At 42.6% G+C, this 14,105-nt stretch overlaps 1 protein-coding gene and 1 non-coding gene across 39 annotated transcripts in view; both read right to left on the minus strand.

The window, feature by feature from the left end:
• The window catches only part of UBAP2L (ubiquitin associated protein 2 like), a 43,545-nt gene that overhangs the window by 2,872 nt on the left and 26,568 nt on the right, over positions 1-14,105 (minus strand). For 31 of the 38 annotated variants that reach the window (XM_043875670.1, XM_043875672.1, XM_043875668.1 and 28 more), the window contains 12 exons: positions 13,847-14,019; positions 12,605-12,794; positions 11,840-11,894; positions 11,265-11,439; positions 10,244-10,316; positions 8,943-9,138; positions 8,764-8,852; positions 7,481-7,534; positions 6,854-6,935; positions 6,018-6,235; positions 5,548-5,653; positions 506-573 (listed from right to left, as the gene is read on the minus strand). In XM_043875670.1, coding sequence (XP_043731605.1) covers positions 506-573; positions 5,548-5,653; positions 6,018-6,235; positions 6,854-6,935; positions 7,481-7,534; positions 8,764-8,852; positions 8,943-9,138; positions 10,244-10,316; positions 11,265-11,439; positions 11,840-11,894; positions 12,605-12,794; positions 13,847-14,019 — 1,479 coding nt within the window. Of the gene's footprint in view, positions 1-505; positions 574-3,703; positions 4,108-5,547; positions 5,654-6,017; positions 6,236-6,853; positions 6,936-7,480; positions 7,535-8,763; positions 8,853-8,942; positions 9,139-10,243; positions 10,317-11,264; positions 11,440-11,839; positions 11,895-12,604; positions 12,795-13,846; positions 14,020-14,105 lie in introns of those variants that run through there. The other 7 variants (XM_043875679.1, XM_043875680.1, XM_043875676.1 and 4 more) reach the window with 1 other exon arrangement.
• Positions 7,011-7,145, minus strand: LOC122678550. Its single transcript, XR_006336207.1, has one exon. It is a non-coding gene; the product is annotated as a small nucleolar RNA SNORA58 (small nucleolar RNA).

A 14,105-nucleotide genomic window follows, 5' to 3' on the forward strand; every position in this document is an offset into this window, starting at 1 on the left:
TACTGGGCTGTGTTGTATCCTTTCCCACTCTGTTATAGACTTAGAAAGAATGGGAAGAACTAGTTTCCTTCCATTCTGTATCTATTCTCTGAGAAACTTATGAAAAGGTTGGGAGTAAGTAAAGGGCCAGGAAAACTTGCACAGTAAACGACATGACATCACAACAATTTACCACACTTCATCTTCCTGTAACATTTTTCTTTTTTCCAAGAGGGCTAAATTTAAACTTTAAGAACTCACTCACTTTCTAGTAGGATGGGTTTCCTGATACCTCTCTTAAGGAGATTGTTCTTGTTCCCTGTATTTCCCCGCCCTTTGGCCACATGGCTTGTGGGATCATAGTTCCCCGACCAGGGATTGAAGCCGAGCCCATGGCAATGAAAGTGCCAAGTCCTAACCACCAGACAGCAAGGGAATTCCCATGTTCAGTGTTCTTCTGTCACTGCAACTCCCCCTCCCTGATATCCACCTCTCTCTCCACTTCTGCCCAGAGCCAGGCACCTACCTGGGTTTTGGAGTACACAGAACCCGAGATATCTGGCACGCCTGTATTACTGGAGGTGACTGACACACCTGGGGGAGGAGGAAACAGACAGGAGGGTTAGCTCAGCTGACTGTCTGGCCCCATCCCTGGGAAATGATGATGCTTTTCTAGCTATAGCACTGCAAGGGAATTTTGGTCTGTTTTTCCAACTTCATGTCAGTCCTGAGGAATAAGAGCTCATGACACAAGAAGGTTCCCTAAGGAGTTCTCTTGCCCTTTCCCGATATATACCGTTTATGTGAGAGTGAGGTGTGTTGTTTTTGGGAGCACCAGGGAATATAGCCAAACTTCACTAGCCTATGACTTTCAAAACACTCTCTGTGCCAAAGCCCAACAGGACTGTATTAAACTTTTCATGTCCATTTCAAATCAATCAGCCCAAACTCCACTCAGTTCTGCCGTCTTGCTGCTGAGTGGGCTCAAAATTCATGCCTCCACAGCATAAGGAAAGTACTAAAGGAGAAGTTCAGTTCAACCCCCAAGAGCACTTTCATTCTCAGAGCCTCAGTTTACTTATGCCAGCTTCCCTATTGTCTTGGTACTACTAGGCTACATACTTACAATTTAAAGAGCAAATTTCCATTTACTCAATTTAAGCCTAAGTGTGGAGAGGAGAGAGGATAGACAGGGTTAGGCTATCTCTTATAGCCTAGGTGGAACACAAAATCCAACTGTCATTCTAGTTTACAATTTCAGCTTTTCCATGAGGTAAAAGCTCCAATCCATACTGCAGCAACTTGTGTGTTTCCTATTTAAAAACTCCCTATACCACCACTATAATTTTATGGAAACCACAACGATACAATTCCCCATTTTAATCTGTACTCCTTAAACTGAAATACACATACTGTACCTCCCAGGGTATGAGGCAGTAAGAATAGGAAAAAAGCCATCAGGTAAAATAACCCAGCATCTTACTAGCGAAACTGTATGCAAATATTGAAGAAAAAGTAACTGAAATTTTACTAGGAATTTAAAGCTTGTTTTCTAAACATCTGTTTAATCTCAGAAAGTGAGATAAAACGAGACTTCAGAAAAACTTCAGTCTGGGTCTTTGGATTTTCCTCTGCTGTTAGGATCATTTTGATGAGTTTTTTAGAACTAAATTGATGGACTCACCCAACACACACACACACACACTCTCTGATGGAGTGACAAATGAGGAATCCTCCATTTACCCACAATTCAATAGCGATCTCCGTTCACACACACACACACTGATGGAGTCACAAATGAGGAATCCTCCATTTACCCACAATTCAATAACAATCTCCATTCAAACTCCAAAATCCAAATCCTCCCTAGACCAAGGCAGCCTTCAAAAGCTAAGCCCACCTTGGACAGCCACTTTAGAATCTTCCCAGTAGAAGTGGCGTTTACCCTGGAAAACCCTCCCATATCGTAAGTCCAGTTTCAGGGAGGAACAAACACAAAATAGGAAAAGAAAAGAATTACAGACACTAATGGCTCGGTGATAAAGAACCTGCCTGCCAATGCAGGAGATGTCGGTTTGATCCCTGGGTCAGGAAGACACCCAGGAAGAGGAAATGGCAACCCACGCCAGTATTCTGGGCACAGAAATCCCACGGACAGAGGAGCCTGACAGGCTACAGTCTGTGGGGTTGCAAGAGTCAGACATGACTTAGCAACTAAACAACAACAGAAACCAAGCATGAGAAAACACTTTCCCATTTTCGAAGCATCAACTCTACATTTTAATGGCGCTGGAGTAAAAGGGGACAACACAGGAACTAACCAGGTAGTTTTTTCCTTTCCTTTTTCAGCTCCCAGGTGCCCATTTGGCACATCACTGGTAACAGGCATAACTTTAGGAACAGAAATTCATTTATGAAAAAAGCTAAGCTAACGAGGAGGTTTGTGTGGAAGTGTTGAGAGTAAGGTGAAATGGACAGGATAAAAATAGAACATCTCTGAGGGAAACCAGAAGAGACAATAACCTTTACAGTGAAGGTTCAAACAGCTTGCCAGCACCCTTGGTCATCCCATACAGAATGGAAGAGATGGCTGTTCTCAAGCCTAGTGGTAGGAATTTAGCTCCAATGTGCCCTTAACTGGTCTCATTCTTTCTAGAGGCTGGACTGGCTCAAAAACAGCTTCTAGTCTAGAAGCCTTGATTGGGCTACTGGTTGAAACAACTGGAGATGCAGAAAAAAACAAAATAGTGTAGTAGCCCTAAATGGACTCAGTGTAAGCATTTGAGACCCTAGAAAATAATAGGCATTCATTTCCCTACCTACTATTCATCAATTAGAAATCTCAGACTACAGAGTTTTTTTGCTTTCCTTCCAACAGTCAACATCCCCTGGTTAATCCACACTCCCAAGCAGTGATGATCACACAAACACAATGTGGATGGCGGGGAGGAGAAACAAGAAATCTCTCCCAGCATGGCAACCCCTGAGAAAGCTGGGCACACTCAAAAGACAAAATTACTTCAGAGGGCTGGGAACAAATACAAAGAAGGTCAAATATCTGGGTTTCCAATTAACCAAGAACGGAGTTCTCAGTATCCAAGTTAACTCTACGAATGAAGGGCATTAGGAGGGGGTGAGAATTTCCGTAAAGGAGATGTCTAGCCAAACCTCTCCCACACATCCTTAGCTACACCCAACAAGTGCGAATTGACTAATAATCCACAATCCCTAAAAAGCCATCAAGGGACTATAAGAATAATGTTCCAGGCTAGAAGAGTTTCCATAGCCCGAGTCATCAACTAGCTGGTCACTCAAGAGTTTATCAGATCTCAGCCAGCCATGTGGCCTCTGGGAACCAGACGTGGGTACTAAACCTGGAAGATACTTTCATAACAACCGTCCTGAACACCATCTCTTTAGCCTTTTACAATGACATGACACTCATTTTTCTGTCCTTTCCTCTCTGCTTATGTCAGAGACAAGGGGAAGATCTAAACTGAAAAGTGAAGAGCTATAAGCAGCATGGAGAATGGGGAATTTTCTACAAATAGCTTTCTTTACCAACCAATCAACAGGCTGAGAACTAAGGCCACTTCCCCTCCCCCACCTTAACAGAGTCACCATACTGAAAAGTTAATGGTTCTTTGACTATGGCCACCCTCCACCCACAGCACAACATTGGCTCCTAGAGTCCAGAAAGACATGCACGGAAAGAACGCCAGAGTTAGCTAAAGAAATACCACAGTTTATTGAGGACTACAAATATTTTGTTACAAGTTGAAACTACATGCCTTCCAGAAATCAAAAGCAACAGCAGGTGTGTGCATTGATGCTTCGGAGGAGGTGCTGCACCGCTTGAATTCGAAATGGGTAAGACAGGGTCAGACACATGGGGCAGAGGGAAATGAGGCAAGGGCAAGTTCAAAAGCCCAGAAGGTATCCACAAACTCATTCCCCCAAGCCACGCAGGCCATGGCCACAGCTCAGCAGGCTCTCCTCAGTGGTCTGGTTTCTGAAACAAGACTTCAGTGCAAATTTATACACACACACAAAACACAGCCCCCAGCCTTGGGCCAAATTAGCTCTCTGCCGTCCAGAAATGCTTGTAAGGGGGTGGATATTTTCTTCCTAAAAGGAATCAAATACATAAAAATAAATGAATTTAGAGGTTGATGAGGAATGGGATGACAAGAGCCCTCTGTGGGATTGGGAACTGGGGGTCCTCAAAGGGTTGTTATAGGTTTCTGAAATCTTAGGGAAAAACTAGGATTTCCACAACCAGGTAATGCCACCTTCTTATATTACCAATCATCTACGTCTTAAAATTCTTGAATCTGGTCCAGCTAAGACCTAACCCTAAACTCCTGTAAGAGGGCCACTCTAAGACAAGAGCTTGTAAGCCTCCCTACCAAGGACTAGAGCTGACCTGCTCAGTGCGAGGGGTCCCGAGCCACAAGGAGTCTGTGTATTTAATCTCAGTGAGTTTAAATACAGGAGGTTTAATCTCAGTGAGTTATCTCAGGATTTCTTTACTTTAAATCTCAACTCACTATAAGTCATACAACACAGTTCAAAGCTCCACCTGATTGACAGTTTCCAGACCTACTGCCCTCTCAGCTCAGTTTCCCAATTACTGAAAAACCTTGGACAATTTTAACCATCTGGAGCCCATACAAGGGTGAAGAACACAGGTGCAGCTCCATCCAAACCATCATGAAACCATAACTGAGCTAAGAATTTTAAAGAACAACCCTCAACTTCAACCCCAAGCAATGGCAACCACCTACTCTCCATACACATCTATTAGGCACTGAGAAAAGTAGAATTGTTTTATTCAAAAACTCTTACTTCCTTACTTTCCAAAAACAGACAGCAGGTGTCAGGTATGGGAGTGAAGGATAGGATAAATATCTTTTAGGTCAGCGTCCATTCAGAGGATCCCCGTATTTCCCTCCCTGCCTTCAGCTGTACAGTGGACTTTGTGAAGAAACCAGCCATACAAATGAAGGAACCCACAGGTCCAACTCTCCCTCTATTGAGCATTTGTGCCCTACTCCTTTCTTTCCACATCTTAGGCCCTCTAGATAGGGAATAAAATGAGAGGCCACATGAGGAAAGTAGTACTATAAAGAGATTTCAACCAAACCTATTACAGCGTCTTAGCTACGAACTCGTTTAACTCTTCTATTCAGTGAATGAATATATCACCTACTGTACTTACCAGTACCTTAAATGTTAACACCTGCCCCCACTGAAAAATCTCAGTAAAATCTTGCTTAGATTTGGGTGGGCCCCTTGCTTCCCACCCAAAGTGTAGGCCAGCCAACATATTCTAATAGCCAATTTGTGCCCCAGGGCATTCTCGTCCTGAGTAATAAATACATGTTCTTCTATTAAGCTCTTCTGTTGGTGCTGCTCAGACAGTAACCCAAGTCAGACAAACATGAACAATCATACCTGGAGCAGCAGCACACCCTTACCAGTCCTATTTTCTCAAGCATCAAATCTTCCTCCCTGAAACTCATTTAATAACATCCCAATGACAGCCAGGGGTCAAGGTTAGCTTACCAGTGTTGTATCCATGAGACCCATAACCACTTGGCTGTTGGAAAGGGGTGGCTGATGCATTCACACTGACATTCACACCATGCTGCTTGGAAGAGGTAGGAGCCACCTGAAGAACAAAAGGCCAGCACTACAGTGAAATGGCGGCAAAGTTACCATTTAACCTACTCCAGAGACTGGGCATTCAAGACGGCTACCCATCCTGAAGCAGGCTGTCCAGTCTGCTTAGCAAAACGGCTCAGGGAGTGAATGACAGTCTGAGGGAAGCAAAGCTATACATTGCCCCTTTAGCTAATTCTAACAACAGGGAGTCCCTCATCCCAATACCACCTATCCAGCCCCAATCCCTCTCCCAGGCCAGAAGTGGAAATTGTTCTCCTTATTTGTTATCAAAAAGTCATCTAGCTTTGAAAGTAGCTAAGCTAGTGTCGAGGATTCTTCACTACAAGTAAAGACCAAGTCCAAGCACTTACAGGGAACACAGCAGGCCCATACTGGAAGGTGCTGGGAAGGCCAGGAACCCCTGTGTAGTATGGCAGGCTGGTGTAACTGTAGCCAGGAGGCAGCGCCGGGTTCAGGAATGTCTGCTGCGTGGTATGGTGAGTCTGCGTCTGGTTCTGTTGGGGTTGGGCCAAGGTTGTGGCTGGGGCCGGGGAGGAGGCATCCCCACGGCCGAACTTTGTGAGGTCACCTGTGAAAGGAGAGGCTCAATGTATCTGCCTCTTTTACTCCCCACATCAATGTAGAATTACCTTTTCTGGTTTCACATGATCCAGGAGAGACTTGGTTAAAGTTCAATTCTTTGAATTTTATTTTTTTGAGGCTCCATTTAGCATTGCTCAGGACACACTCTGCACAGTGCCAGTCAAGGACTAATGAGGCATGGCTGTGCAATACTGTGGCAGAGACAAGCTTCCAGAATAAAGCTCCTATATGGTTTCTCTGCCCACCTATGTTCTTTCATCTCTTCCCCACCCGACCCCCTACTTCCCCTCTCTGCTTTTCCTGCATGGGGAAAACTCCATATAGGACCTGAAAAACAGTGACAGTCAATAAGGACAACAGGTCAGGCCTGTGGCCTGGCAAGGCATTAAGACTGCCATGTAAATAGGGAACAGGAGTAGAGATGAGCAAAGGAAGGTCAGTTCAACCTCTATACTTACTCTAAATCTACTGACCCTAATTCATGACATCCATTTTGTATAATATTTCTGTCAAAGATCTTAAGGTGAAAACTGGATCTACTAATCAGGTTTCTGCCACCAATACCAACACAGCTTCCCTTTATTCAGCCTCATCCCAATCCTACCAGAATAAGGGTTGCTGGCCAGGCTACCATCCCTCCCAGTCAGTGGAGTGGTGGGTGTGGGAAATGGGATGCTGTAGTAATCCTGAAAGACAGAAATAAAAGAGACTCAGTGCCACTCATTATTGGCATGACACATTGTACAAGGTGAGAAGCAAGAGAATGTTGGAGAACTGCAGTTTATCCAGCCATTAATGAGCTGGCAAGAGCTAGCACAAACTCCATATTACTCTTGCATACACTGTCCCCCCTGCCTGGCCATGGAGATAGTCAGGCAAGGTCTACAAGTATGCCCACCAGGAAAACGCTTCAAGTCCATCAGTACCAATAATATTCTAGATAAATTTTAAACCTCTAGATATAATCCTTAATAGTCTACCACTATGAAGATAATACATCTTCCTTCTAGAATTCATCAAAGTGTTTGAGACATAAAGAAAGCTTAAAATATGTTTAATTCAAAGATGCCACAACTTTTTTTTTTAAAGTAACCTTCTATTAGAACCACTCTCTAAGTACATTCTAATAGGTTGAGAAAAAGCCAAGTCTGTGACTTATCAAGTAAACATCTGGAATAATTCAAACATTAAGATCACTTTCTTTCTCTAAGCTCTACATCCATATACTCACCAATGGAAATCTTGTCTGAAGCATCTGCAAGTCATCATAACCATATACCTGTGGCTGAAAGATAAAAACACGTTAACAGTATTAATGGGAACTGGTCATGATGGTAGCAAACCAAGGAGCTAAAAGACAAGATAAATCAACAGAACTTTCATCTTCATTCATGAGAAAAAAAGAGGACATAGATTATTTCCTTCATTTTCTTTAAGAAATGAAATGCGAAGAGATTACATGATTCATGAAAGGCCTTGAAGTTTTCCTTGAGCTACATACTGATTCAACTAGGCTGTCCTCTGGGTAGCAGTGGGGTACATAAGTCACACATGAAAAGTTAACTTTATTTTGCCAGTCTTTTTCTCCATTAGCCTTCAAAATATGGCTTGAAATTCCTCTCTCTCAGAAAGGATTCACATTTTACTCTATTATTTAACCGCTGGATACTAAGGTAGTGTGTTAACTATTTAAAAAGTGCCACTGGGTATTTAATTTGTATGATAATCTAAACTCTCTGAAGGCAAAAACAGGTGTTTTGATTTTTTTTTTTGGGGGGGGGGAGTATTTACAATGCTGTGTGAGTTACAGGTGAGTAGGTTCTCATATATCCACTCTTGTTTTTTTGATCCTTTTTCCATATAGGCCACTGGAGTACAGAGCTGAGTTACCTGTGCTGCACAGCAGGTTCTTATTAGTTACCCGTTTTACACACAGTAGTATGTACATGTCAGTCCCAACCTCCCCATTTATCTCTTCCCCTCCTGTATCCCCTGGTAATCATAAGTTCAAAAAACAGGTATTTAAAAAAAATGTTTCTAAATAAATATCCTTCATCTTAATAAGCACTGAATACATAAAACACAGCAAGACAAAAGGCTACTCCTGTTATTCACCTATTCTCAGAGAACCACAGACTAACTCAGGGAACTCTACTCTCATAGGTCAGAGCCAGCATAGACCCCCAGGATTAGGAATCAATCCAACTAGAGAAAATAATTTTCTAGGAAACTGAGGGATTCACTAACACAACAGACAAGTTCACAGTGACACTCTAGCCTCTGGCTTCTGAGGCCCAGTAATTCTTTCACACAGAGAAAATACACAATAGAGGACCTGGTCTAGGTTGAGCCCTTCCTCTTAAAAAAAATTATTTCCCCCCCAAACTACAAAGATTAAAGACTACACATGACAACCACTCATTAATTATGTATAGTCTTCCACCTGAAGTCACAGCAATAAAGACTAGGCATACCACCTTCCTCTTTTGGAAAAGATCATTCAGTCTCACTTACCGGGTAGGCATGTAACAGCCCTGGAGCCATAATATATGGATTAGGCAACAATGGCGGGACCCCAGGAGGGAGGTTGGGAGGAGCTTTTCCTAAAAGAGAAATTATATTTTTATCCTGTCACACCACTACTTTGCTCCTCCATCCCAAAGGAAGGTAATTGAACTTCTACACAGGGTTACCTGAAGTCGTAGCAACTGAGCTTCGAGTGGAGGCTGTGACGGTAGAGTTGCTGCCTAGGCTGAGGCCCAAGCTACTGCCACTACTGAGACTGGAGGAGACACTGACCACTGGGGGAGGAGCAGAGACGGTGCTGGATGCGGTGGAGAAAGTGCTGGAGGAAGAATGGAGATTCGCCTCACTCTCCACGCTCGTGTGCTTCAAAATGGCAGTGCAGTGGAAAAGAGGAGGAGGAGACAGTGATTAGTGTAACAGGTCAGGAAAGACATTCCCTTCTGTTGATTCTGTCACACCAACTTCCCAATTAAAGAGGCTGAGGCAGGGTACTGGGCATCCTCTGCCAAAATAACTAGAATAAATGATTAAATACTCTCCAGCTACACATTCACCAAGATTTATCTGGTAAAGATGGTTAGCAATGGGTCCACTGCACATTATCACCCTGTTCAAAAAGCAGCAGAGCGAGTAGGGACAAACTCCCTAGAAACCAATACTGACTGCCCAAGGAGACAAAAGATAAGTTAGGTCTGAAAAATACATCATAGCCTCCTCGACTACTATTCTTCACTAGGCTAACACAACAGACAAGTTCAGAGGCTAGAAAAAAGTACAAGTTCTAATGCATTTAAACCTGAAATAGTATACTAGAGGAAAGAGAAAATCCTAAGAAAGCCTCAGCCCTCATTACCTGGTCCCAGGCTTTTGACAAACCAGACATGCTTTCCCTGAAACAGGTCCTTTTGAACTGAGTTTTTTTCCTTACCATCTCAGCTTAATTCCACAAATATAGTTGTCACAAAATCACAACAGTGAAATTAATTCTTTAGCCAAAAGCACTCATCTGGCCTTTACTTTCTTTTTTTTTTTTTTTTTTTGGCCTTTACTTTCATAGGATGCCTAGACTCCTTATTTTCAGGACTCAGGTTTGGCAAATCCCAGAGTGAAAATGGCTGTATCAGTTAGAAAAAAAAATGTTCTTACAGAATTTATCACAGCATACAAAGCCCCACCCAGTTTCAGTGTCTTAAAAAAAAGTCATCAGTGTCTTAAAAAAAAGTCATCTACTCAGGAAAGTAATGCCCGGGGCTTTAAGAGTTAGCCCACAGCTCTGCAGTGTTTCTGGATTCTTCTGCCTCCCTTGGCTTCAAGTGTCCTTTACCCCTTTTCCTGCAACCTTAGATCTGTTGTCATTTTGCCACCTCATGAAGAAATTTTCAAGAGTTGCTTCTTGGGAGAATCTTATGGTTAGATAATTGTTTGAGTATAATAAGACCACATTTCCTTTTCCCACATTCACACTTACCAAAAGAGTGGATGTCGAAGTGCGCCCAGAAGATGTTGATGACGAAAGGGTATTCTGCTGAGTAGATAACGTGCTGTAAGGATAAAGTGGTTGCCATCAGCCACAGTGCTACGGTTACTGCCTGACGTGGAGCTTCAGTCAAGAACTGGGGACTAGGCTGGGGACTTCCCTAGTGGTCCAGTGGTTAAGAACCCACCTGCCAAAGCAGGGGACACAGGTTTGATCCTTGGACTGAGAACTAAGACCCCCTCATGCCTCGGGGCAACTAAAGCTCATGCACTGCAACTACTGAAGCCCGTGCACCCTAAAGCCTGTGCTCCGCAAGGAAAGAAGCTACTGCAATGAGAAGCCCGCACACCACAACTAGACAGTAACCCCCACTCCCTGCAACTAGAGAAAGTCCATGTGCAGCAACAAAGAACCCATGCATTGCAATGAAGACCCAGCGCAGCCACAAAAATTAACAGAGGCCAGACACAGAGAACTAATTTGTGGTTGCTGAAGAGAAAGAGATAGAATTGGAGTTTTGGGTTATCAGATGCAAACTAGTACATACATAAAATGAAGGAACAATAATAATGAAGGAACAAAAAGGTTCTACTGTAGAGCACAGAGAACTATATTCAATATCCTGTGATAAACCATAATGCAAAAAATAGAAAAAAGAATGTATGTATATGTATAACTGAATCACTTTTCTGTACAGCAGAAATTAACACATCATAAATTAACTATAATTCAATTAAATAAAAAAACAACCCAGGCAAAGAAGGCAGAATATGGGACCAAGCAGATCTGAGATCATAAGGTCAACACAATAGCCAGCGAGGGGTAGTGAGCAGTTAAAACAAGAATGGGTTTTGAGAAAGGGAAAAAAGCCTCCTCTGTCTTTACTTCCCATAGCTTGTAGGTCATCCACTTAGATAATGTGGTCTCTGCTAGGCAGAGGGGGTAAGAGAGAACCAAAGAGCTCTGTTATTACTATCCACCAACCCAAACCTCCATCCTCACCCCAAATCACCTGCTGTGTTGTGTGGTGGTAGTATTTGGAATCTCCTCATTGTGGCTCAAGCCACCCAAGGAGGATGAGTGCTGATTGGTTGTCGTCAGTAAGGAAGCTGCAGATACCGTTTCACTGAGAGGGGGGATGCCCGAAGAGGAAGGTGAGTCAGATTTCACTGCAGACCCCGTAGCACCTGGAAATAAAGAAAGGAATTCACATTATCAGAGGAAGTTAAGAGGTGACAACAGTCCTAGGCTGTCCTGAAGGCTAGAGTGTGAGTATGAGTTATTTAGTAATGGACCACTGGCATTTAGGTGCAATCTTTTTTTTTAAATTCCGAGCATTTCACAGTACCAATCTCATTCGTCCAATAAAGGAAACCAAAAGGATTATCACTGTTACAAGACAGAGAACCTGAAACTTAGGAAGGTTTGAGATTAAACATCAAGGTAGAAAAAATCAAGCTAAAAATAAAACCAAAAGTTTTGATCATTGAGGCAGGGGTCTTTTCATGACAATCTACAACATGCAAAAATATTGAAAGGGGAGTAAAAACACTGTAATTTAGAGGAAAAAGCCTGGAGAACCCTCACCTTCAACAGATTGCGTGGTCTGTAACTGCGTGGCCTGCACAGAACTGAAGCCATTCTGGTAAGAAATAGACAAATGAATAGATTAGGTTATTAGTACACTGACTCAAGTTTAATTTTTGCCAACCAATTTCTTTCAGAGAAATTCTGCAAGTTAACAGAAGGATTAACATAATGTACACAACCCAAAGGAAAAACAACAAAAACTTTAAAACAACAAAAGATATACCAACCCTGTGTTACCCAGGGCAATAGGAGGCAATGCCCAAACTGCTGAAGAGATCCCCAACCCCAAACAGATAAAGGAGAGGTTCAAATCCAATGATCCCTCGGGAGGGATGTGGGAATAAGACAGTTCAGCCAAACCACTTATTCTGCTGGCTGCATCTGACAGTCATTCCACATTCTCCACATTTCCTTTGGCATATGCTGTCCCCCTCACCAAGCCTAGACATAGCAAGGTGAGGTCTACTGATATGCCCTCAGCAGTCTAGCAATCAGATCTTCCAAGAAAACAGGTACTGGAGAATGATTCTACTAGAGAGAATTAATCTTTAGTGCAAAGAGAATGCTCTTCTGGCTCTAAGTCTCCAGGATTAGTGCACAGAACTTTTTTTTATTTCACCAACCACAAAAATGAGGTTAAGCTTCATAATCAGCATTTCAGAGATATCTCAGCACCATTTGTCAAGAAGTAAAACACTAATATTTAAGAGACTTTATCTTCTATTCTCCCAACCAATGCCCAGGGGCTAATGAAGCCAATACCTTTGCCTGAGTCAAGTCCTTTTGGGGTGATGAAGAGATGGAGCTGGGGTACCGCCGAGTCTGTGTGGATCTCTGTTCATATAGAGGGCCCTGAGCATTATTTTGGGAGGTATAGGTTGTCGACTGAATTGGGCCACTCTGATAACCGGACTCCTGACTCTGGTTAGATGAAATTGTGGATGAAGATTCACTGTGGGGAATGGAGAAGGAAAATCTCAAGAGAAATGAATAGAACAGATCTACTGATACTAGAAGAGTGGAGTAAGTAACTTACTAGAGTTGATTACAATCAACTTCTAATCAAATTGATTATAATCAAAAAGACAAACTTCAAGAACAAATAAAAGATACTGCGACAATTTTCTCCTGGCAACAGTAGGAATTTCCACATCCTATAAAGCCAGGTATCTAAGCTAAGAATCGAGCTTAAAAACATTTTCAACTCTTAAAGGAAGAGAAAATTTTCTTGTGTCCCTACATTCTGCTGTTATTAGAAAAAGAGGCTAAAAGTCAGTAGAAAGGATACGCTACTCTTGGTCCCTTTCATACAACCGTAACAAGAACCCTAAGCACAGGAAAAACCACCTTTTGCTTATTTTAAGGAATTCTCAGTTCCTGGCTCTCTCAAAAACCCAAGAGCAAAATTCTCTTGAGAAGAACTTTAAAAATACTCACATGCATTAACAACAACTATGATTCAACAGAGCTAGGCTAGGGCAAGGCATCTCTACTTTTAAATTCTAAGGATTGGAGGGGGCGGGGGGACACCTATTACTCTGAAATTCCAGGATTTTCTATTGCCTAAGATAGACTTCCCTGATATCTATCATAGGAAATAGAAAAGGTTCTACAGGAAAGGTTTCTTTTAATTCTGTACTACTAATTTTAATTTTACCTCCTTCCTAGGAGTTCAAAGTTACAACCTTCATAGGCTTTAAATCCACACAAAATGTCTCAAAGTGTCAAAAGCACTGTTGGTTGTGGCAGATGCCAAGGTACTTTAAAGGTGGGGTACACCTTTCCAGGAACTGTGCTTGGACATTCTGTAAGTACCCAAAGGATATATTTCTATCTGTTTAGAATTATGAAAAAACCTAGTAACAAAAGCACTCAACAAACTGCTACAAGTGGCTGCTTTTCCTTCAATCAGAGCCTTGGCTGTCCAGAGTTCTAGGAATCAACAAGAGACTTACAGAAAGTGGTAAAAGTCTAAAAGAAGTCTATGACAGCTGTTTCCTCTACCTGGCCGTGCTGGTATAGAGGCTACTTGGAGCCTGGCTTGAAGAGGCGCTCGTGGTGGGGGTGGACTCATAATCAGAAAGGACAGGCTCTGACCCAAACTGCAACGCCCCAAACTGCAGGTTTAGCCCTGAGATATCTGCTGAACCAGGCATCTCCACAGCCAGAGCAGGAATCTGTAGAGAAGATAAAGAAATGGTTTACTATAACCTTATTGTAAGACTGATAACAAACCCCACATCAGACTTCCAAACTACATCCT

This window comes from Cervus elaphus, chromosome 20, assembly GCF_910594005.1.
Source record: "Cervus elaphus chromosome 20, mCerEla1.1, whole genome shotgun sequence".
Taxonomy (NCBI): Eukaryota; Metazoa; Chordata; class Mammalia; order Artiodactyla; family Cervidae; genus Cervus; species Cervus elaphus.